This window comes from Thermobia domestica, chromosome 16 (assembly GCF_964235325.1).
Source record: "Thermobia domestica chromosome 16, izTheDome1.hap1.1, whole genome shotgun sequence".
Taxonomy (NCBI): domain Eukaryota; kingdom Metazoa; phylum Arthropoda; class Insecta; order Zygentoma; family Lepismatidae; genus Thermobia; species Thermobia domestica.
This window is the reverse complement of record NC_137469.1, coordinates 125,522,926-125,549,557: the sequence shown is the minus strand read 5'-3', so window position 1 is coordinate 125,549,557 and position 26,632 is coordinate 125,522,926. Positions and strand designations below refer to the sequence as shown.

General features: G+C 36.5%; 1 protein-coding gene across 2 annotated transcripts in view; it reads right to left on the bottom strand.

Annotated features, from left to right (window-relative positions):
- Positions 1 to 26,632, bottom strand: part of LOC145673395 (uncharacterized) — a 476,309-nt gene that overhangs the window by 160,092 nt on the left and 289,585 nt on the right. For both annotated transcript variants that reach the window (XM_081743054.1, XM_081743055.1), the window contains exon 12: positions 9,883 to 10,021. In XM_081743054.1, the coding sequence (XP_081599180.1) occupies positions 9,883 to 10,021 (139 nt within the window). The remainder of the gene's footprint in view (positions 1 to 9,882; positions 10,022 to 26,632) is intronic.

Below are 26,632 nucleotides of genomic sequence, written 5' to 3'. Positions count from 1 at the left end.
ATTGTACTTCCCGTTCGTTTCAGACCAGTATTTACTCTTCCCTTTCGTTCCGCATGCAGAAAGCCTCGCATCATCTGACTTTGACCTCGTTATGCGATCCTCGTGTTGCTGCCACAGAGGAAGACATATGCCAACGTGTTTCCTCTCGACGTTTCTCCCACTGTGCGCTTGTTTCAATGGAAGCACAACCAACCTCTGTTTTCATGTCAAATTTTGCACATGACCCCCGTCGGACATATTCACTATACGCCACTGGGGTCGCTACTATTTTTATTTCATTCTACACATCCGATTTGGTAGTTCAATTGTTTGTTTGACAGCTCTATGTGCATTATTAGCTTAGATAAAGGTCTGCTATGGCTAGTCAGATACAAGTCTGCAACAACGCCTCTAGCGGCTAAATGGGAAAGGATATGACAAAGTTTGTCCTCTAAAAGTTGCCTTACATTTAATGTTCTTTCGAACGATTCCAACAGTTATACCACTTTCCATTTCAAATTTCGAAGTTGCTCCCAGTTGGAGGTATTGACGAAACGCCACTGGTCTCGCTACTATTTTTATTGCATTCTATACATACGATTTGGCACTGCAATTTTTTGGTTGAAGGCTCTACGTGCAGTATTAGCAGTGATATAGGCCTTGTACGTTCTTATTGAATTACCCTGTAAATATATATATGAAGCTATCCTAGGATAGAAATTTTACTTTTTCTGTGTTCCTGTCAGCCTTCAGGTGGGTTTAAGCCTAGAAGTTTGGCTTTGCTGTAATTGGCCAATGACGTGCGGAGAAATTGGCAGGTCGATATATCGACCAGTGGGTCTTTATTCATATTTCCTTTATTTATGAAATAGGATAAATGGTAAGAAATAGGTATTAATATATCGTAATTGTTGGACAATTTTCATTTAACCCAATTACTTTTGTTTAAGAAAGAAAACTAGTTTATGTTTTACACACGTATTTTGATTTGCTGTTACAATCTTTACATTTTAACCTTTAGTTGTAACTTGCACAATAAAATGCAGTTGTCAATTTTCATGGAATTTTTGAAAGTAGTTATTTTTGTTTCCACAGAGGAAAACATTGCATGTTTTACACATGTTTTTTGATCTGCTGTTACAACCACTTCTCCTGCATCGTTTGTTAGAGCTTGCCATTTCAATATACTTTACCAAATGCATATCATGCTCTCCCTGGTCTCTGATAGTAGTGGTTCAGGTTTTTGTCGCTTTGAAGGAGGTGGAGTTTCGACTTCTTCCTCATCCTGTGTATCTGATGCGTCTGACCGTTTCTGCCTATGTAATAACAGACTTTCAGCAACACTTAATCTGAAGTCCACAAGCTTAAGAGTGGTTCTCTTGTCAAATCCTAATTCGATCATGTCCCGTCTGTATTCAAACCAGGAATTCACCAAGATCAAGTCCAGAAAGTGAAAGATGGTTCTTACTCTCCATGTTTTGCTCTATACGACATTGGGTACAACGAAATCATTCTATCATTCAAATTTACGCCACCCATGTAAGTGTTGTATTGGTGCACATAATCAGAACGGTCAATTTCTATGTAATCTTTTTCCTTCCGAGAATAACGCTTACATCTTCCCATAGGCTGAATTCCGCTGTTCGAACTTGCCATTAATACAGTTTTGATGTCATACCATTTCACAACACATACATTTTCGTCACTTCTCACACTTTGGTCGGACCTACCACGCCTTTTTTCATCAAATCACGGTCAGAAATGCTTTACACTATTAGGCAACCTAGATTTCATAATTGTTCCAGTTGCTACAAATCCTTTACGTTTCAGTTCGCCCAACAGTGGAATTGAGGCCAAATACCGATCAAAGTACAATTTGTGTCCGGAATCTAGAACATCGGTCAATTTCATCACAACAGCATCCCCTATCCCCAGTGTTGATGATGTATTGCCCACAGGTAAAAAGTTTTTGCCCTGGTGCACATCAAAATTGTGTATAATTCCATCTGCTCCTGCTAGGACGAAGTTTTTCAGTGCAGTAGGTTGGGGCTTCCCAGGAACAACCTGTTTCAACCCACAGCGACCAGTGAATGGTATCAGTTGTTCGGCAATGCAGAGGTCTTCCTTCTTCGGAATCTTTAAGCAGGCTTGTCGTACCCGTTCTAGGGGGGGGGGGCACTTTCCACAATCTGTCACCTTCCCTATCTTCATCTGATATGTCCATGTCATTAACAACTTTCAACCGAGATTGTATTGCAAAATATTGGTCCCTGGTCATATGTTTCGAAATCAATGCAATCGCGAGACCCTTCTTACAGTACATCCTGAGATGGAGAAACTGAAAACCAAAAAGAAAAATATATTAGCAACACAATTGATACCAAACTTGCAGAAAAAGAAAAAAATAAATTGACGAAACACCTGCAGATGACATGTGAGAATTAATAGAAAGTTTGAAGAACTTCAACTCTAAATAAACGGTAAATGTATGATTTATGTCTAAAACTAGAGACTGCAATACCATCTATTATCAATCAAGGAGATTAAATAAGCTCTAACATCACAAATATATCTTAATTGAACATGTGAAGGGAAACAAACTAGTGATAAACAATAAAGAAGATATTTACTGTAATTCTCATTTTAAGAAACAATACATAAAAATCTCTTCCAGACTTCTAAAACGTGGTAAGTGAAGGACATTCTAACTGAAAACACTAGAAATTGTATACGAGAGAAATTGGAAGGTGTCTCTTTAAATGAAAGAATATAAAATGACCAGTAACTTTTAAAAAATATGTTGCGAAGAGAAAATAAAAAAACTTGTTTGGGACAAAGATTTTATAGCTAAAGTGTTCAGGAGATGAATTGAAAGCATGACCAAAGGCATAGAAAAAGAATGTTGAGCGCCGATATTAAACTCTAAAAAGACAATAAAACCACAACGTCCTCTAGAAAAACTGTTTTGGGAGGAGCCCCACTTCATTAAAAATGCCCGAAAGTTTGGTAAAAAGACTTGAAATTTATACGCATAGGAATGACTAGCTTTTACATCACTTTCCTTTAATAAAATGGGGACTGTTTGGAGAAGCTTTAATCCGAAAGCCATTCCGTTGTAAATTCGCCACTGAACACAACTATTATTAAAAGAAACTTAACTTTACTCCCCTTCAAAGTTCCAGTGATGATTGAAATTCCAACAAATTTCCGAATTTCGTCTGTTGTGGTTCCCAGAGAATTTCCTGTTTCTTGAATGTGTGCGATTCGCTTGTAAGGACATTTCTTCAAAAAAAGCCATCATCCAAAAATTGATTAAAATATTGCTTAGGATTCCATGTTGATCTTTCAGGATTTGTGACTAAAGTTTTAGGAGCTGCGGGAACTGATGGGGAGAAGTCAACTTTTCGTTTCCATTGTACGTGAGGCGTCGAAGAAACTTTCTTTGAAAATATATTAGTACGAATATTGATAAACGACACACTATCAGAATCATTTTAATCGGATTTACTTATTTCTTCGGGAGTCCACAGTTCTTCATCACCACTGGCCACATCAATGTCTGATTCATCTAAACATTGAAATATTTCACCGTTGGTAAGGATCTTTCCTCGTGTGCAAGCAGGTCGAACAATCATTGAGGATGGAGTTGACGGGAGACCGTCTCCTGAAAGTAAATTTAAAAACGTGGCTAAACAAAAGCTTATGCATGAAGAAAGAAATTTGAACAACAACGAGGATACATTATACAAATAAACGTTTTTGGAGAAAATATATTTAATAGAAAATAGCCTAAAAATACGTCTCAAACTTTACAACAATAGAAGAACAATGCTATAGTAATGCAACTAGTGCCACATGAGGTGCAATACGTATTTTATCAACTAATGCCCACTGATCGATAAATCGACCTCTCATTTTAAAGGTTAATATCACCTCTACTGATTACCCAGATAGTTTGAAGAAGATATATGTTGTTGGATATTTATATTCTTAATTAATAGAAACATATTTTCCCTAGCTTAAAATATGCATATGTTATTGTAAAATGTTTTTACAAAAATGTGACTTACTTGCAAAACCTGACGTTCCCGCCATTCTACAGAGCAGGAAAACAATAAATGAAGATCAAGGTGCAAAATCTGGGCTGCACAGCAAAGCCACATTCATGTAGATGTCCAAAACCGCCACTTGTGTCGCTATGATTAAAGACGGCTGTTACACAAGTAAAACATTTTGGTCGCTATATCGGCCAGTTAGGACCCTCAGGTCTCAGGTGGATATATATATATATATATATATATATATATATATATATATATATATATATCATAGGAATTAAAAATATGTGTTAAAGAAAATCATAACAATATTTATAAATTCTACTAGATGGAAAATATTAAATCATGCAAAATGAACGAAGATAAATATAATATTTGAACAAGATATAAGAAAATATATTACTGTATAACCCGTGAAATCGCGTTCGAGATCAAAACACGTATACAATCTGTCCGATGAAATTTGCTTGAACTTCCATGTCCTTTTATACCTGCAGTCTAGTTCGATTCTCATCTATCTTGGACGAAGAGAATTGCTGTAGTTACTGTTAGCAATTCAGTGTCATCTTTATCTTTATAGTTGGGACCGGTCACTGCAGTTTCTAGAATTTTGTAGTGGTAAGTGTGCTTGTCTAGTTATTAATGACTTCAAACATTAAGATAAGAAACAGTACAAGATTGAAGGAAAGTTAACAATAATTGAACTGAAATGAAATGAAAGTAATCATGGAGCCGAATGAAAACTGAAGAGAGGTTCCGTGCGTTTGTGTCTTTGGTCGATGATAGGTTAAAAACTCTAGACGGGGAGGACAGTCAAGTGGGTTACTGCATGTATCAGTAATTCCTTCAAAAAAACAGTTCATTAAATTTTGAAATTTTATCTTGCCTGGATATAAAATTAAGTTTCAGTAAGTCGTGGAAAGATTATGATGCGAATGTAAAGAATATCCCTAACATCTGCTATATAAAATGTTTCTGTGGTAATACATTTTGTTTGTTTCATCTTACAAGGCAGGGTACCTCGGTGTAACACGCCGATTTTGATAAGATTGCACAGACATACAGATCACCAAAAAAGAAGCGACACGTATTTTTTTATATCGGCCAACAAGCGTATTGAAAGGGTCAAATAGGGACATAAAAATGGGGTCAAAATGAGATTTTATGCAATATAGCGAGAACGAGAAGAGATATCGGAAAAGGTTAAATGTACGAAATACTACCCATAGTTGACGCAAGCCATTGAGGTAGAACTTACCCATGTGAAGAAAGCAGAACATCCGGAAATGGACCAATCACGTTTACAACATTGTCATAATGTGCTACAGAAATGAGTGAAGAGGGTGGCAAGGAGCAGGAAGAAAGAAAACACGAAAATGGAAAATACGTGTTTTTGCTTTGAGTTCATACGTCACCCGTTTGCGAAAGGGACGCAGATTCATCTCAGTGCACGAAGATTCATCTCTACACGCAAGAAGGATGCAAACGCCGTTCGTATAGGCAGCCAGCAAGACAGTACTGCACAGCGGGTTGCATATAAGATCAAAACCTCAAGTTGAGTGGTAGAAACGACTAATAGATGAAGGAATACGAGGTCAGATGACGTAGCACATTATGACAGGTGCAGGTACTGTAAGGAAAGAAAGAGCAAGTTGACGTTGTACACAAAATCAGTTTTAACAGTGAGAGTATTGGACGCGGCGTATGCAATACGAGCTGGTTTGAGTATACAAAGTTGCCAAACGCGAGGTGTAGAGCCAGCAAAGTGTATGTGCATTTGTGTCTTTCACAGGTACTATTCTCAACAAGACAAGCAAGGCGACGTTTAACTGCTTGTGAGACCTAGTGGTGAACATTGGACAGTGTGGTACCTGGAGTGGTATTTGATTGTTGTGTAACTGGTGGTGTGTGCTTGTGCGTATTTGTGCGTGTGTAACAAAATTCAGGTGAGGTGTAAGTGGGCTTGTGACGTTTGTGGTCGCAAGATGGTCTATGTGAATCCCCTGAATGTGGTGGATATGCTAGTGGAGGCATATCAGGCAACACAACATGTCCGGACACCACGAACGGTAACGGAAATGGAGCTCAAGGACCATATTTTTAACATCCTAGAAAGTTTCAAGACGAATGGGCACATGTATGTTGAGATTGAAGAAGACCTATTATGCAGCAATAGATCAGACATCCCAAGTATGGCAAGTGAAGATGAGATGGATGAGTGGGATGGCCCAACGACCTCCAACGTACATACAACTGGAGTCAAGAGCAGAGATATTGTGGACATGGGATACAAGCGGAAGGCAGTATCGTTTTGGAAACGAGGGAAGAAGAGAAAGATGTCCTGGAAATCTGTACAGAAACACTTCAAGCGTGTCAAATGCAGAACAGATCTATATAGATGGGAGAAACATATCACAGAAGGTGGAACCAAACGTGAAAAGCTAAACGTGATAGACCGAACTGTGTATGAAAAATTTGCGACAGCAAAACAGCGGCATTTAATTGTCCATGACACAGACTTGCAACGTTGGGCGTTAGAAGCAAACCAAACTACAGCCGTTGCTAATTTCAAAGCTTCGAAGAAATGGTTATGGCGCTTTAAAACACGTCACGGTATCGTCTCACGCAAAGTTACAAAATTTGTAACACATAGCATTACAGCAAAGGCCACACAAGTGCACGAAAGCGCTAAAACCTTCGTCCAAAATGTACAATCACTCATTACTGCTCATGGCGAGGATAACGTATATAACACAGATCAGAGTGGCTTTGCTTTAGAATTTCACTCTGGACGCTCTCTGGCTTTGCGAGGCGAGAAGCATATTACAGCAACAATGCAATCTCTACCTGCCATCACACATAGCTACACAATACAGCCTGTTATATCTGCCAGTGGAAGATTGCTGTCGCCCATGCTCATAGTCTTGAAAGAACTTCATGGTACGTTTGGGCCACGGATTCAGCAAACAATGTTCCGCCCACAAAACTTATATATTTGTGCATCATCATCTGGGAAAGTGACAAAACAGATCGTTAAGACGTGGTTCCAATCAGTGTTCCTTCCACAAGTCAATGAGCAAACGGTACTGTTAGTCGACTCGTGGACGGGTTAGGATCGATCCGACTTGGCAACAATAATGCCACAGGACAAGCAGTGCAACATTATGACGATACCTACACACACAACTCGGTTAATACAACCTCTGGATGTGTATGGTTTCAGAATTTGGAAGAACTTCGTACGCAAAGTATCTGATTCGGTACGCCTTCAGCAACTCAACATCAATCTATACAGCAGAGACAATATACTGAAACTTCAATCCCTTGTGCATAATCAACTTTCATCTCCACGGTACATACATCTATTCCAATACGCATGGTTTTGTTCTGGATATCTTTCATCACGACCAGATTATTTTCCAAATCCAGTGGAGTTTTGTTTTCATCAGTTGACGTCATTGGTCTGCGAAGAAGCAGAGTGCCAGAACCCATCCATCATCAAGTGTTCGTGGTGCAAATACTGTTTTTGTTTGGACGATTTCTTCCTGAAATATCATTTTTGTGCTACTTATCAGGAGTGAGCGTCTTGTTTTCAGCATACACCTCTGCTGACTTTTATGTTGTACGTACATATGTACGCGTATTTTCATGATATAATGTAGATACTCATGCGTAGAACTGATATTGCTGTTGCTCTTTATCTTACATGTGGACCACCTGCTATTACATTCTACTGTGCAATGCATTTTGTGTGTGTGTGTGTGTGTGTGTATGTGTGTGTTACTAGCTACAAACATTCCCGTTTCCAAAATGTATCTCACCGTTGCTCCCATTGCACAATATATGCAACCCACTGTGCAGTATTGTCTCACTGGCTGCCTATACGAACGGCGTTTGCATCCTTCATGCTTGTAGAGATAAATCTTCGTGCAGTGAGATAAATTTGCGTCTCTTTCGCATATGGATAACGTATGCACCCAAAGCAAAAACACGTATTTTACATTTTCGTGTTTTCTTTCTTCCTGCTCCTTGCCACCCTCTTCACTCATTTCTGTAGCACATTATGAATATGTTGTACATGTTATTGGTCCATTTCCGGATGTTCTGCTTTCTTCACATGGGTAAGTTCTACCTCAATGGCTTGCGTCAACTATGGGTAGTATTTCGTACATTTAACCTTTCCCGATATCTCTTCTCGTTCTCGCTATATTGCATAAAATCTCATTTTGACCCCATTTTTATGTCCCCATTTGACCCTTTCAATACGCTTGTTGGCCGATATAAAAAAAATACGTGTCGCTTCTTTTTTGATGATCTGTATGTCTGTGCAATCTTATCAAAATCGGCGTGTTACACCGAGGTACCCTGCCTTGTTAGTTGTATTAACAGCAACTCCTATCTCCAGTCTCAACATTGATAATAGTAGATTTTGCAAAAATCCTAAGTTTGTTATTAATTCAAATATTGTATTTTAAAGAATGGAGAAGATTATGCTTTTAGTATTAACAACAAAATACAGGAGTCTGTCTTATTGATGCTTCTAATTGTATCAAAATGTTTTCCGTAATTGTAGAAAAATCAATTTTAAGTACTTTAAAAAGGATAGTTACGTCAAAGAAATTTTCTAGCTATCTTTAGTTATGTTTGTGCTGTCAAAACTTCTAAAGGCGCGAGAATGACAAACTGAATCCATGTGATTAACAAGGAAAATAGGTGAAATGATACGCGAGGATCTGCATATATTATATCGTTGGAAGGGCTACATCGAGTATATCTGACATCTGAAATATTTTTTCTTTAATGGGGCCTGTATGTGGCTTGGTGACCACTTGAATATTCGAACAAGGCACGTTCCGAAACACCAGAAAACAGGGACAAAATAGAAAGCTGTGGAGTAATTGTTTTGATACGTGTAATTTGTGTCCGCCATGTGGATATGCCAATTTGATTTGCAAATATTTGATGTCAGATTCGCATTACCTGCCTTTTACACCTATATATGCCACGCCTCAAAACAATTCCATCATAGCTTTCTATTTTGTCCACCTTTTCTGGTGTTTCGGAGCGTTCCTTTTTCGGATCTTCAAGTGGTCGCCACGCCACATACAGGCTCCATTCAAACAAAGTATTTCACATGTGATGTGTATTCAATGTGACTCTTCCAACGATGTATCACATGCATATCACTGAGTATCACTTCATCTACTTCCTTTAGTATGGGAGTTTTAGCTTTAGGTTTTTGGACTGTTCGTGGATTTAGGAAATTTGTCCATTTGTGCGGGGGTTATGACGTTTTATGTGGGAGTTTTGACATTTTTTTGAGTGTAGGGGTTTTGGCTGTGGGAGTTTTGACCAGCTTCCTTAAGTGATCCGTATTTTCTGCTCTTAATAAATAGCATACCAATAGAAACTTCTAAAATTTGAAATCGTTGTCTGGTAACATTGTCTGGATTGATGAGATTAAACTTTAACAGATTTGTGCAGTTGTCAGTGGCAATTTACCTCACAACTCAGCAAGTAATGGAAATTACTCGAATTTGTCGTATTACTCTGGAGGTATTGCACGATAAGTTCCTCAGACTTATTCTATCGAGAAATTTTAATACAAACTAGGTATTGAGTTCATGTGATCTCTATTCATGGATTATTTTCTGTGGACTGATCTCAAGTATCAGGTATATGAAAGCAAATAGAGAACAATTCTTGAACGTATTAACTGTCAGATCACATTTGGAAACAGAATTCTAAAGAACGAAAACACAAATTTCGACGTAACCTTTCACAAATTGATTTACCAAGTATTTTTTTTTGCATTTAATTATTTAAAACTGATATTTTTACTTACTATTTCCATTGTAACCTCGAATATTTTTTATAATGACCTCTGAGTTATTTTCTTTCGTAGCTTTAATCCCCAGCGTGAATTTCTGCTCTCGATATGATGAAACATCAGCTGCTATTCGGTGATACTGCCACTTGTGAACCTATAGTGTGATAAAATTAGAAAAACGTAATAGATTCATATTAATCTTTATTATATATTGCATCAAGTTGCACTTTCCATTTGTATTTAGAAACGTGTAAGTGCAATTATAAGTTAATGTAATTAATGACTGAAAACTAAAAACGAACACTTAATCTAAAACAAAAGTATTCTTAATTTGAGAATTAGAAGCATGAACATTATCCAAATAACTCTATTTTATAAAATGTGAGATCATGCAAATGTAAATATATATAACGGATTAGAGTAGATTAGAGTTTTGTGTCACTAACAGTACCCAGTCGACTTGCAATGTGGACCAACAGATTAACGTGGGATCTGAAATACAGAACCTCCCACTGGGAATAAAACGGGAGTCAAAGATGCGTACTTTAGTCTTATAGCTACGAAAAAAGCCTTAATAGTACAAGTAGGAAAAGAAGACATTGAGAAGAAAGGGAGTGTTTTGAACATCCACACAAGGAGTGTTGAAAATTAATTATTAAGAGGTTTGGGTATCCTACTATATAGAGTACAAGTTGACATTATTGAGGATACATGGAGAATACAATGGAGAATTAAAATACTAATTGAAAAGAAGACTGGTGATCAAGACTGAAACTCTAATTTAAATACAATGGTTTAAAAAGGCATAAAAAGGAATAACAACAGACAATATCATTCAATCGGTCATTGCAGAAAGGGCACATGTTACAAAACCATGTTTTCGAGAAAAATGCAAAATAAAAAAACGTTTAGTTTGTACGTGTGTCCTGTTATTGAAATGATAGGTCACATGTTTCGATAGTGAAGGTACGCTATTATTTTGTGTGAAACAATAGTTCTCGATCATTGTTCATTTTTCTAGTAGACGAGCTTGATGTTTTGAACACGTGCCCTTTCTGCACTGACTGAACTGAGAATAAAGCAACGAAATATTATTAATTAGTAACCTACGAATATTACATGATCTACGAAGATTGATTGTTTGATTGATTTTGAGTTTTATGTCCCATTCAGCAGCGAGGCTATATGATACGTGGACCTACTGATTAACGTGGAATACGAACCACATGAGCTCCCGCCGGGAATCGAACCCGGGTCTCCGGCGCCAATGATCTACGAAGAGTACGAACAATATATTGTTTTACGAGTTGCTTTGAAAAATAAATAAAGATTAACTTAACGTAACATAAGGCAATTTAGTTGAAGTTTAAAAGAAGGTACCCTAATAAATTTTTAACGTAGAAACGCCTTTAAAGATCACTCTAATTCAATGACCAACCTAAGTTATTGTAAGACCAACAACACTGTAGTTTATCATTAATTATAAAAGCGGAGGTTTTTGTTTTACATGGGTTCATTAATCATCATGTACTCAAACGCAGAAGAAATTTAGTCATTGGTCGTTTATGCCGCGCACTAGCATCCTCTGTCATACACCGTCAACGTCGTCGCTGAATGGAAGAAGGATTGATACCGAGTGATTGTGGCTGATCCAAAATTAATGTTTTAGGAGCGTAAATCAACGCTTAACAAGGTAAGATTTGTCTAAAAGTGTTCCGAGACTGGAGCCAGAGGGTTATAGAAAATTTAAATGATTCTGGAAACGGCACATTTGAAGAATTATCCATGATTAGCAGTTCGTATCAGTTTGATTGATGGTGCTTGGCCTTATTGTGTGTTGTCTCGAGATAAACATTGATTTATCTTCACCTCAGCTCTGCTGTGACGCAAGTTGGACAAGTTTGAGTAATAATAATAATAATCTCGACGAACCTTTTGTTCATATATAAATATTATCATTCATGTTCGGTGAAGTAGTATTTTCAGCAACTGAGTTATGGGAAGTGAAGTCATTGTTCATAGTATCTGTCATTGATACACAATTCACTGTAAAGCTTAATCGTCATCTATTACGTGGATAGTCAGTCTATTACGTCCAGAAGTCTATGAGGCAGGTGGGAAGTAGCCGTTGACGTAAAACAAGAAATGAAAACAAGGAGTGTTCTTTGAATCGGTATTTGGGAAAATGGTGTAGCCAGCCGCTGATTATCTCTCTGTTTCTCCTCCACGGGACATATTATAAAGTAAGTTACGTAAGCTAAGAAACGTTTGGATTAATTTGCAGACTGAGTGTTTCTCTATATTTTTCTTCCGTACTGGGTATGGTATTGCTTATTATGTTTAGGTCTGGACTGCTGAAAGTTAACATGTGCGATTAAAAAAGTCAAGATCTCTCCGACAACTGTTTCTCTTCACTTGTGCAGACCTCCGGGGTTCATTCTCACTTTAAGTTTCATTTCATATCACTTTATATTGTTAGGTTAAGGCATGGGCGGAGCTATGGGGGGCATAGGGGGTATTGCTCCCCAACGTTTGGAAAGAAAGAAAAATGCTACTTATAAGATCCTTCAATTCTGATTTGTATTAACCGTGTCCCTCAGGAGACAAAAGGTCTGATACCCAGCTACTAATTCCTAACTCCGCCTACGGGTTAAGGTAGTCTAAATATAAACATATATAGGTCGATGTGCATTTACATTGAAAAATATTCAACGGTAAATGTCAGTTTAAATTCCAACCACTAAAGTTCATAATATACTTATTGTACGTCATTAGTTAATTCATATATTTTGTGTTCACGACATAGAGAATATATATAAGAAGAAATAATAAATAATACATGCTAAATTTAGTACATAACGCTTTAGTTTTGTCTAATTTCCATATTTGTTGGATTGTTGAATGCGTTGTGAAGAATTTCTAGTAAATCAACGAACGAGAGACCCATTTCTTAGAAATTATACGACTGCGTCGAGATTGTTTCCCGAGTCTCTGTTCTCTTGCTGCAATGTGTCCGATAGTCATTCTTTCTATATATTCGAGTCATACAAATGCATGTATCTATCTATATTGTTAACTATAGGCTAGAGCAATATTACCTGACTTATCTTAAATCAAATTAGCATGAATGAAGTGTTTGTATATTCAGAACGAAAGTTTTGTTTTCAATAATACATCAAAAGTTTAACGATGTTGTGAGTGAATTTAAAGCAAAATTCATAATTCTGTTTAACTGGAGTAACTGAATAAGGTTCAAATAATAAATTTTATATAATTACCTCCAAATAAAAGTTTAATAATCAATTATAGATCTTTTTTAAGGCAATAATGGAATAGAAGTCATCATATATTCTATGAGATATAAAACATTTTATGTTCTTTGGCAGAAGATTGCAATAGAAAGAAAAAACAATTTGTATATTGAAGGTCAATAAAAGTGAATGTGGAATAGCAGTAAATGATTTTTTTTCAATTGTTTTCTTAAATAATTAAAAGTGCTTGTAAAAAAAAGGCTAAACATTAATTGATATTGAAAAAAAAATAGTGTAAGATTTTATTATATTGTACATACCGCGAACACGAATGTTGGTTCTGTGTTACTTCTCTTTCAGAAGAAGTTGTTCCTGCCCATTTACCTGATCCAGTTAAAGATAAGTAGTAAAAAAAGAGAAATTTCGTTAGGCAGATACGGTCATTCCCCAGGTAGGAATTACAGTTATCTTCAAAGATTACGTTTTTTTTTCGTTCGTAAATAACGAGAATGACCATGAATTTGAAGAAAAAGCCAGTTACAGAAATTGGTCCTCTGTTGCGCGGATTCTGATGAATGCGAGTTTGGATATACGTTTTCCAGATCGACAGAAAGAAATAACGTAGGGTGAGAATAGAGAGTTCTGAGGGTGGTATAGGTGGAGAATACGGTTGGAAAGGAGAGATCATATTTGAATATTTTTATTGACAGTACATTACTTGTGTGCATTTGATGTGTGATTGTTTTTAGTGTTATTCAAACATTATATCTCAGATTAGCGCAAGTTCCAGTGAGAGTTCTGTTAGAGATTTTGGGTGTTGTCACCGTGATAATGAAATAAAATTGAAGAAAGCCAGGCTACTAATGATAAAAGGCTTTGCGGTTCAGTGTGAATTTTTTAGACAATGGTTTCATTGTTTTTTGTTTAGGAATTCCTAGTAGTGAGGAAGAAAATGAACGGATGAGTGATCCGTCTGTAAAATTTTCTTGTGGTACTTGTAAAAATAATACCAACACTAGTAACTTAGAAAATAGTGAAACTACGATGTCTGTTGATGAAAATGTGTTACACGCAAATGTTTTAATGCTAGTGAAAATACAAATGAGATTGTAATAGGTAGTGATAGATCAGGAGATAGCCAAGTCAGTAATATTCAACTACTTGAATCGTTTTTCGCGCAGTTGAATCAGCAACTAATTCAAAAGTTTCATTCCGTCTCCTTTAGCCTAACCGGCATAACCGTGGGACGTAAAACTTAAAGATTTCATTTATTTCAAAAGTTTGATTACTTTGGGAAAAGGTTTGATGTTCGGGAAGAACATTTTGATGAAAATATTCGAAGGGTAACGCAGCAAACTCAAGATGTTAATGTCAATGTTGACAGGTCAAATACTGAAATAGAATCTTTACGAACAGATATGGAATATTTACAGTTAGAGTTAAGAGAATTGGCGGAAGAAAATAGAGAATTTCGTGGGGATAGTGAGTAAAATATTCAGGATAAAATTGAAAGCAAAGTTAACACTACTTTGGTAGAAACTGAAGGTCTCGTTAAATATTGAGAGACAACAGTTGAAGTAGTTAAATAAGAAATAAGGGGGTTAGAGTCGTCTGTTAAAGGCTTAGAATGTCAATTACAGATTGCAGGTACGCATAGTAAGCGTAATTACGATAAATGTAAGGAACCTGAATTAAGTTTGAATGAACTTAGTGTACAGGTGGAGACAGATCTTAGAGTCTGTGTGCGAAGTAAAACTTTCACAATGAGGAAAAATCGTAAATCAAAAACTTGGGGAATCTGCCTCAGTGAGTGAGTTGGAAGGAGAATCGGAAGGTAGGTCTCTGAATTTTTCGGTGAAATAAGTAGAAGTTAAGTCATTGGGTTCTAAGGAAATTCCTACATCCTCTAATTCTAAAGTTAGAAGGAGTCTACACAAGACCTTTCATAGGCAGTCCCAGTGTGACCATAGAAATGCGAGTAGTAGTAATATTGAGTCGAACTTCCGCGAGTTAGGTCCACAAATTGTTAGGCTGCAGACGTCTGTCCAGTCGGACAGCAACACAACATTTAAAAATTTTGGCGGAAATAGGAGTGTTCAACGTTCCGAAGAGGTTGACGCAACCAGTGGTATTATGTTAGATAAATCAAAATGTGTAATATCTGTAAAACGTGCTCCATCGCCTCTCGAAATAAGTACAGCGAGTGGTCCTCAATATAATATATGTTGAAAGGCCTTTTGGGATAAATTCTCGAAATATCAATACTGGTTTACGTCCTAGTGATTTAAAGGATTTTCCAAAATATAGTGGTTCAAGAAATCCGGGTTTAGCACGGATATTTATTAGGAAGCTTATGCATATTTTGAGCTTTTCAATTTCTCAGACAGTGAGAAGCTTGCTATAGCAGAAAGTAGTTTGCAACGATCTGCCGGTGCTTGGTATTTAAATATAAAATCAGATTTGTGTACTTTTACAGATTTTGTAAATGCGTTTATGCGTTAGTTTTCTTTGCCTGATCTAGAGCCTATACAGAAACAGCATGTGCAAACTATGAGGTATGATAAGTCGAAATTCTCGTCGTTACAGGATTTTTCCTGGTTTTTACCTGAAAAATATTATGACATTACGGAACATCCTAATTCGGAAGAATTGCAAAATATTATCGTAAATTATTTGCCAGCAAATGATGCTAAATTTCTAAAGGTTCCATCTATTAGAGATTTAGATGATTTATTTCAGCGTATTACCGCCTTATCTAGTTGTGAAAGCGGGTGTTTTGATCTCAATGAAAATCCACAGAAATGGCAGAAACGTGCTTTTGTAAGGCAGGTTAATGTGGAAAAAATTAAGAAGGTTAAGAAAGAAGAGGAAGTTGTTGATAGTTCTTGCCAAACGGATTAGCCGAATTATTTTCGAAATAATCAAAGGTTTAGAAATCATAATTTTAGTAATAATAATCAAAATAGAGGCCAAAATTTTAGTATTAGTAGAGGAAGAGGATGCAGAAATAGACCTTATGGCAATAGAGAACATTATGCTGGGAGAGTCTCTAATCATACTGATTATGATTCTAGAATTCCTTCTCCAACTCGTAGTAACCAGTAAATGCCTCACTTTTCTAGAGAGGTAAGGTGGAAAACTTAGACAGCAGTCGGAGACAATGGAAGGGGCTCCTGACTGCGACACCTCTGTTAAAATACACTTCACAAGGAACAGTGTTCGAGAGTTTTCTGAAGTTTTTTCTAATACTAGTAAAAGTTTCACTCTGATCGATCCGTCTGTTAGATTTAATGTAGCTTTTGTTGTCAAGGAAAATGAAGAAGAAGTAGAGAAGAATAAAATAAAATTTTCGTCTCCTCCCATCATTGGAGAGAAAATAGGAGAGGCTGAGCTTCATTGCGTCTTATATAGTGGAAGTGGAGCTAATGTGCTTAGCCTGAACGTTTGGAATTGTTAAAACAGGATTTTCCTTCTGCTAAGTTACGCCCTGCAGCTGGAATAGTGTAAGGTGCGTTTTGCCGGAAAGGAGAAGTTTAGCTAAAAGGATGTCAAGTTATAAACTTGAATCTCCAGAATCATATATCCGATGTTCTAGTATTTGTTGTAAAGGATCTTCAGTCTGAATTTTACTTGGTTGTCCATTTTTAGATCAATATCGAGCTACTATTATTCGTGGTCAGCAATGTAATGTAATATTACGATATAGTCAAGGGTGTAAATTTATCATTGAAACCAATAAATCCTCGGTAGTATGTACTTCAATTGTTGTTGCTTGTTCGGGCTATAATAAAAGTGTCTTGGTGAACTCCGGAAACCAAGCTATAGAGTGTCATAATGCGAGTTCTACTTTAGGCAGTCCAATAGAACCAGAATGTAATCTCAGAGAAGACATCAAAGGGTTGGTTCAGTCCAGAATTGTTTTAGACTCCGAAGCTAAAGAAAACTTACAACGTCTTCTTTTGTCTTATCGACATTTGTTTTGCCAATATCCTAGGTTGGGCCCTTTGTATAATGTTCGTCAGGGTCTCGAATCTGAATTTGAACAAGGGTTAGAAAAGTGGTTGAAGTTAGGTATCGTGGAAGAAAATTCCTCTCCTTGTCGTAATCCTGTACAGTGAGTGGGCTACAGAAATTCTTGAGGTACAATGTCCGTGAGTTAGGGAACCCAACAAACGTTTACTCCAAGATTAATTATGCCTGGTAGGGTAGCTAGAGCAGCAGCATGAAGTTGCCACACCTGTTAAAAACAAATCGTAAAGTGTGTTTTTGTGTAGGGGTGAGGAGAAACGCTGGTTGACGAAATGACAGAAGGGAGTCTTTGAACACTTGTACTCACAGTAAACAGCACAATACCAGAAAAATATACGGACACCAGATAATCCGATGAGTAGATAACAGTCAGGGGACTGAAATAATCTTATAATTAACTCAAATGAGGGATTATGAACAAGTTAACTTACTAGAAATGAATATACATATATGCGTATCAAATAATATACGGATAGATTATGCGGTATATGTAGTACGAGATTTTTTAAGTAAACACAAAGCCTTGCGCTGAGTTTTGAAACTCTTAACAATAGTCCTACCTCTAAATCAATTAAAATATGGATCGATCATTCGGGGAAGAGCTCAGCCTCCAATGAAAATTTTGGGGGTGCAACAGGGCCTGAGCTCCTTGGTTCTGGCGCCACTGATTGATACGTAATACTATTTCGAAAGAAGAATGTGTCCGATTTCATTATTCGTTAAATGACTTTTGAAAATGCTAAATTATGGTACGCAGTAATTTATTTGTAAATATGAAAGATTCAAAATTCGATAACTCTCAAACGAGTTGGAGAACTTATCCGTACGAAGCGTATTGCCCCTTAGGTTGCAAATATAACTTATGGTTCCTGATTTGTATAATATTTGTGAAAATTTACACATTAGGACACAAGGAGAAAAGGGGAGAATATAGTGTCAATCACCAACAATTAAAAAATGTATGAAATTAACGGATAATATCAAATATAGAACCATTAACTGAATTGACTCTGTAATTCGTTTTCTCCATTAATTCTTCTTCCTTTATTTTTAGGATTACTTTATCACTGAATTTCTCCCCTGGAGAGTATCTTCGTTTAGCAGCATCCAACTGGAGCTCAACCTTGTAAATGAAAACTTTTAAAAGTGTAAACGGAGCGGGTGGGAATCGAACCCGGGCCAGGAAATTGGCAAATCACAACGATAACCATTCACCTAAAGCGTCACTTACTCTAGCTGGCCTAAATAAATAGTCTTTTCTGTTAGCTCAAAACAGTAGCTTGTTTATAGCCAAGTTGATTGGCAAAACACACGAATATATAATTGAGGACACGCAGGGAATTATATCATTGAATTCACTAAATTATCGACATTACAAATTTTTAAAAACAAAATATAAAACTCCTTTATTTGGAATCAAATACGGCGCGTGTATTATCCCTTTAATTGGCAAAACGTGAACAAGTTGTGTTAAAATTTCAAATTTGGGTGATTTGCATATTTTAGTTACAAAATCCAAAATTTAGAGTGAAAATGAATTTATTGTTTACAATAAATGAAATATGATACATTGCCCACAAGCAATCATTTGAATTTGAGATTTCTTTTATTCTGTGTTATATCTCTCACACTTTCTGTATAATTTGTTTGATTGCTATGATCTTACGTTCTTCTACAAAGATATATTTGGAGGGTCTGATGCTGCTTCGTTTCCTAGGTATAGGGTGTTCACATGTCGAGTCCCTACATTGGCTCACTATGGCAAAGTTAATGGAAATGTTCAATATCACATGAATAATAGATACAATCAAGTGGAAATATACATGTGGAAATACATTTATACTAACATAGAGAATGAAACTAATCAACATTTTAGCCTATTGGGTTGACAATGTTGCCAACCTGGTACAAAGTGTTTTGTTTTCAAATAGCAGTAGACGTTAACATTTTAGCCTATGATTGCTGACATCAAAACGTTCCTAAATATGGGGCACTGTCTTCGAAGTTTATGTGTGGCATAAATGAAAGCTGCTTCAAAATCATCATCACCACCCAGCGCGGGTTCACGTGGTTCGGTTTTTTCGTTAATCAATACGTCCACGTCTCATATAGTCCAGCTTGCACGAAGTGAGATTTGTGGTGGAGAAACACAGTCTATGCGTGGGTTTTATCGGGGTTCCCCTGTTTCCTCCCACTTTCTTCGTTCCACAATTTGCTTTCATTCCTCATGATCACCGTGTCCTTTACCTAGCTGACATAATGATGGGACGTCTACTAAGAGATTTAATGTCATTTCATTGAAAAAATTAATATAATTCATAATCTGCATATTTATAAAGCAACTTGAACAATCATATAGATGCGTATTGCTTCAAATTGAATTAAATCGCAATTTGAGTAATCTGCAATATATTAGGTTTCTCATTTATTTACATTAATTGTTTGGTTATTTTATACTTTATAGCAAGAAAAATTAAATCAAACCTTTAGTTTTACGTCCTACGATTATGCTCGTTAATCTAAAGGAGACGGTGATGATGAGAAGTGAATGAAATGGCGGAATGAAGAAAGTGTGGGGAAACGGAAGAATCCCGAGAAACCCACGAGGACAGTGTTTGTTCACCACAAAGTCGATATTAGCTATTAGACACAATTATCTATACCTTTGGTGTGGGAGACCCTGGTTCGATTCCGGGGTCCGATGTACTGATTAACATGTGGTTCGGATTACATGTTAATCAGTACATCCCGTCTCATATAGCCTCGCTGCTAAAAAGACACAAAACTCAAAATCAACTCAAGAAAACAATTATCTATACATTGAATTTTATTAGGAAATCATTATTGTTATCGTAAGAGCAAGTTTATGAAAATTAAATGTATAATAATTGTTGTATATAAAATAGAGTTTGCGTAATGTTGAAACGCCCAATTAGGGTTGCAATAGTGAACAGTTCAAAGGGTCAATCCAATCATTCTATTTCACTTCAATTTTCATGTTCAAATGTTGTGCCCGAAATGCATTGATATACCAGACAAAAGCAAGCAAATAGTCGCTGCTCAGACGTTGAAGTCGTGGACTACTAACGAAGTCATGGACTCCGTGTACGAATCTCGCTCGGTCATAATTTTTCATAGGCGGATTCAATTGCTACCAAGCATATTTTTACTTTGCGGAACATTTAAATCTCTTCTATTTCTAGCAGTATCTTCTATTTCTCTCAGTATCTGTAGTTGGTTTCTCCAACAGCTCATAAAAAAGTATTTTATTTGCTAATAGCCAGAATCCACTCGTTATTTCGATATATGTTGTTTGACTTAAAGTTAGCACTGCACAACTATGTAGTATTCTGTTCTACTTCATGCAATTTTAACACGTTAACAGACAATATTGTACTGACCTTGTAAGTGCCTCTAGGCATAAAACAAAATCAAAATGTTAATATAGTGTTCTGTGAGTATTAGCTCAGCAGAGGTTTCGATTTATGTTTACTTGTTGTGTTTCTGCTCTCTTTACAAAGGACAGCTATTAGTCTGGAGGAAAAATCCTACTTTTGGACCAAACCAAAAATTTCAGTATGTCTAATGTTTTTCAGCGGTTTTGATCTAATTTGAGGGTGCTGAATCTGAATCTGCCGGGTGTACAAATGTACACCTTGAGCATTTTGAGTAATTCAAGATGGCGGCCAATATGGCGGCTGTAAAAGTGATAGGAATATTTTTGTATATTTTATCAAGATGGGTATCAAATTATATGTTTTTTGGGTTGCAGATTCCAATAATAATGTCAAAAATGTTATGAAATTGATAGAAATTGAGATATTCAATATGGCGCCCAATATGGCGGCTGCAAAAGAAGTTTATGTTGTCATTTCTGAAACCTATTTTTGAAAAAAATATTTACTGATATGAGTAATAATAGATCGTAAAATCTTAATTGTGTGCTCACAGATGGCAGGAGTTTCATAGAATTTAGGAAAAATATCTCAGAAACAAAATAAGAGATACTTTCAAGTGAAATACTAGAACGATTTATGAAAGGCGAACATGTTGTGCGTCACAAATCAGGTATCTGAAATGCTATATGGTCAGACATGTTCATTGAGAATACATTTATGCGTTATGGCCATGGACAAGGAGGAATAATCGGACTTCCACTAAATCCATCAGCAGTGAAGCGATGGGCTTTCAGCCTTCACACCTGCAGTCGTTTAGTAAATGACATTTATGTCATGAGAGATGCTGGACGAGATATGGAAACAACTAAGCATAAGGAAGAAGTACCATCTCGAGTAAAAGGAGATGCTGCAGACCGAATTAAGTTAAGGGAAAAGCTGTCTCAATGTATAGATCCTCTGAAGACCGATGGTCACCCAAAAACTATTCTGAATATTGTGACAGGGAAACTTTTGTTCCCAGAAAAGTGAATGTTGATAATGCTGTTGAGATATGTGAGAAAGCGTTGTGTTCTTACCAAAAAAAAAAAAAAGAAAAAAAAACTACCAACTGGTTTTCACGATCCAATCTCAACAACGGTTCGTAATGTTTCCTGCGATGACGTCAAAAGAACAGCTAGTAATAGTGTCATTGACACAGAACTCTTGTACACGCGTGCAACGTGTCTCACATCTACAAGAGATATTAATGCTAAAGGAGTGATTTCATATGCGCTTGCCGCTGTCCTCACATCTTTGTTTGATGAATACGGGACTTCCAGGTTCTGCGAAAGTAAGTCAAAACTGAAACAAATATTACAGGTAGAGAAGTCAATGAGATCGTACAAGCACGAAGATGCTATCATACTTGGTTGTGCTGTTTTGTGGGTGATCAACTGGTCATCTAACGGAACTGTTCTTGACTTCATAAAATTGAATCGGTCATATGTGCTTGAAAAATTAAACAAATGCAACGTGTATCTGATATTTGACTAATATAAGGAGTACAGCACCAAAGGAGGAATAAGAAGCATCAGAACAGGATCAACGTGTAGCAGATATCATAAATTGTCTTTCAACACGTCCTTGCCCTCCCAACAAATTATGCTGAATGTTGCAAAGAATAAGGTACAACTTACAGCTGATCTGCAAGTATCTAATGACTGAAGGGTTGCCATCAGATTCCACCAAAAGCCTATTCATCACTGGACCTGACGATGTTACAACAGAAATAACTGCTGATTGTATCAAGGAACGTCCAGATATCAAAAACACTCACAAAGAGGCTGATGTCATAATTATCACACAAGTAGTGATGGTAGCCAATCAGCTGGACAGAAATTGTACAATAAATGTAATTAGTGATGACACGGATGTTCTTCTCCTCCTGATCCACCACTACCACACACAAAAACTTACTTGTAACATTTTTATGGAGGCAACTCAAAGTCATAGAGGAGTTATTGACATTGGATTGTCTGTGTCGAAAGACCGTGGTATTGTTTCAAACTTACCAGCACTTCATTCTCTTTCTGGCTGTTATACAGTTCCTACTCTTTATGGCATTGGAAAGAAGAAGACAATGGAATTACTACAAAGTGGGAAGGAGCTTCAAGAGCTTGGAAATAAGACATCACTACTTGAAGATGTGATTCAGGAGGCAACTGAGTTTATAGCTTCTTGCTATGGTAGTAGGATAACTGGCCCTACAATGTCTGATGTCAGAAGAGATGTCTGGCTGAAGAAATTGTCAAAGAAGTCTGCCGTACATATCCTGAAATTGAAGAGCTTGCCACCTACTACGGAGGCATTCTCTGAAAATGTAAAAAGTTGGAAACAAGCAGATAAACCAGACCCACCAGAAATGGATCCGACACATTTTGGGTGGTATCGTGATGAGTTGAACAAAATATTGGAACCAGTTACTGTACCACCGGGAACTGTGATGGCACCGAAAGACATCTTGAAGATGGTGAGTTGCGTCTGTTCTTCTGAAAACATGTGTAAAGGACGTTGTGGCTGTGTGGCAAATTATAATAGCTGCACTGACTTCTGCAATTGTGAAGCCTCTAAACGATGCCAGAATATCTTCACACGTCAAAATACTAGGAATCTAGAAGACGAAAGCATGGATACTTCTTCTGACGAAGACTGACAAGTGACTGATCTGTGATATTTATTATTTTGTTGCGGAGTAACATAGAAACATCGGCATTTTGTATTGTAAATGTCGCATCATATTTCGCATTAATGTGGCCAGCAACATAATTCTTGATTACGAAAACGTCCAGGAAAAAAATATAGGAAAATCTTCAAACCTAAGCTTGTGTTTTTTGTTTTCCTCTGCACACAGGAAGGAATGGTTTTGCAAATAAATAAGAGAAGCCCAAAATGTAGAAAAAATGTTCTGGAGCGCAAACAAGGTGAGTTGTGGTGACGAAGAAAGCATCAACACCCAATCCAAAGTTTCAGAGTATCAGATATTGTTCTAAGTATGTACCTAGCTCGAGGATCGCGAATCTGAATATTCCATATTGAATATATTGATTTCCATCAATTTCATAAGGCTTTTGAAGTAACTGCAACCGAAAAACATGTCGATACCCATGTCGATACAATACTCCAAAAATATTCTTGTCAATTTTACGGCCACCATATTGGGCGCCATATTAAATACCTCGATTTGTATCAATTTCATAACATTTTCGACATTATTATTGGAATCTGGAACCCAAAAAACATATAATTTGATACCCATCTTGATAAAATATACAAAAATATTCCTATCACTTTTACAGCCGCCATCTTGGCCGCCATCTTGAATTACTCGAAACGCTCAAGGTGTACATTTGTACACCCGGCAGATTCAGATTCAGCACCCTCAAATTAGGTAAATGCCACCGAGAAACATTAGACATACTGAAATTTTTAGTTTTGATGGATTTCCTCCAGACTATATTTGTTTTGGCTCGTTTTGGCGCAGAGTAGATCCACGCCTGTAGAAACCTAACAATTCTCATAAGCATTATCAGTTAGGCAATATTCCTTCTACATTACTGCAACTATAATTTGCATCTCAAGTAATATGTAACATTGTAATAATAATAATAATAATAATAATAATAATAATAATAATAATAATAATAATAATAATTTAGTATCGGAGATTTTTATATGATACATGTATTCATGAAAATAGTCATTACTTGTTACGCATTTAGTTGATCTTCCATTCCCTTCTGGAGCTCATGTGGTTCGGATTCCATGTTAGGCAGTAGGTTCTGTCTCATATAGCCTCGCTGCTGAAAGGGACGTTTAAATCAACAACGAAATGAAATATTTGAGTTTTCCCTTCCACTTTTATGTCAGCTAGGCTAAAAGAGACAGTGATGATGAGAAATAAATGAAAGGGCGGAATGTAAAACTGGGAGAACGCCAAGAAAACTCTCGCACACGATGTTTGTGAACCACAAAATTCACTTTGCGGGGTCTATGATCTAACCCGGGACCCCAAGCACCAGAGGTAGACCTCTACCTCTGAGCCATCGCGGCCCCCTGCGAAAAAGGAGAGTAACGAGCTATGATTACATAAAAATAGTGTGGTAGAAGTTACGAGGTATGCTATTTTAGGAGCTAGAAGTGTTGCTAATTCAAAATAAAGTAACTGGATATGCGAAGTTTGACAATTCTCTTATTTCGAGATTTAGAAAACATGACATCATGATATTCAAGGCTTCAAAATACAGTTTTTTTTCTGACCCGATAGTACAAAAATCTCAAAATCGCCAAAAAGTGGAGTTACGAAGTTTGCGAATTAGAGTGACGAATCGTTCACATTTGTACACATAGCGATTTTGAACGTGCATTGACTGGAACTTTCTGTACACTAGAGCTTCACCGTGTTCTTGAAAACAGTTATGAAATCGTCGAAGCATATGAAGTTTGGGAATTCGAACTTATGAGTTTTGAAGATAGAAATTCACCTAGTATATTCAGGGACTATGTGAATACGTTCCTTCAAATGAAGCAGGAAGGCAAAGGTTATCCTGCATGGTGCAAAACTGAAGAAGACCATCAAAAATAAATTGACGATTATTATGCCATGAAGGCAAAAAATTAAATAAAGAAAATATATGGATGAACCCTGGACTTAGATAATGCGCGAAGTTGGACCTGAGTTCCCTATAAGGTAAATGGGGACAATGTACAAATATAACTCAGTGTGTGATTGTTGATAGCGTGACAGAACTTCATCTGTATCTAACAACGCCGGGATATGAGGTTCAGAGTGTTATTCCAGTGGGTGACGAACATTGTATATTAACATATAAAGACCTGTAAGCTGAGAATTTCTCTGGAATTTTCCAACGGTATCCTTACAGGGTGTAATACCTCATGCGCTAGGCTACATTTATATGACTTACTAGTAACTGTACGATTTGACGACGTTATTTACTGTGACACTGACGGTATCATGTTTACGTGAATAAAACGATAAGGAACCTCCGTTATAGCTTGGAAACTATTTGGGTGATCTGACTGATGAAATAGAAAAATGGGAGTTTGTAACATTGATTGTAGTGGAGTCGAAAAATTATAATATGGGGCTTAAAAATTCCTCTGGGGAATTTCGATATATAGAGAAATTAGGGGGAATACGCTAAACGATAGAACTTCTCAAAAATAAAATTGGAAGCCTCTATGAGTCGGTGAGTTGAGAAATTAATTCAACAAATATAGAAAATCCATATAGTATCGTGCGAAAACAGGGGATCAAGATCTGTAAAGAGACTAAAACCCACCAAGAGGTATATAAAAAACGAAAATAAATTGACGACATACATTACGACGGATCTATACCAAAGACACGAAATTTACCTCACGGATACGTTCAGTAATTTTAGCCTGACCTATAAGTGGTACTGTGTGGGTGTATTTTTTATTTCTTCGTTACTGTGCATTTTTTGTTTGATAGCTTCATGCAGAAGCTTGGTATTTAATGTGTAATTGTGAAATATTAAAATTCCTATGGTAGCTCTATAAAAGTACTCTGTGGGTACGAACCATTAAAATTAATTTGTTCTTAAGTTATTTTTATTTGTTTTTCGGTTTCAAAGAAAACTCTGTAGAACACTCCGTGAGTGTGAATCAATAATAATTAATATATTCTCTTAATTAATTAATTAATTAAATTTATTATTTATCTATTGACTCGTTTCTTGCAGAAACTCTGTGTTAATTAATTGTTGGATCGTATGCAAAGCATACTCGTTGTTAAATGTGTGAATGTGTGAATATATATGAAGTAAAGTATTTGTTGTATGCATTCATTTTAAAACAAAATGTTAAAATTTCAATATATCCCTATCATTTTAATTGCTGGTCTGTCACATGCAAGTAAAACATCTTTTGCAAATCATTTATTAAATGAACGTGATAAAATGTTTACTATGAAATATAATGAAATTATATGGTGTTATGGTGCAGTAATATCAAACTTGGAATTCCGGATATGACTAATTTTGAAATAGAAGAAAATTCATTTTAATG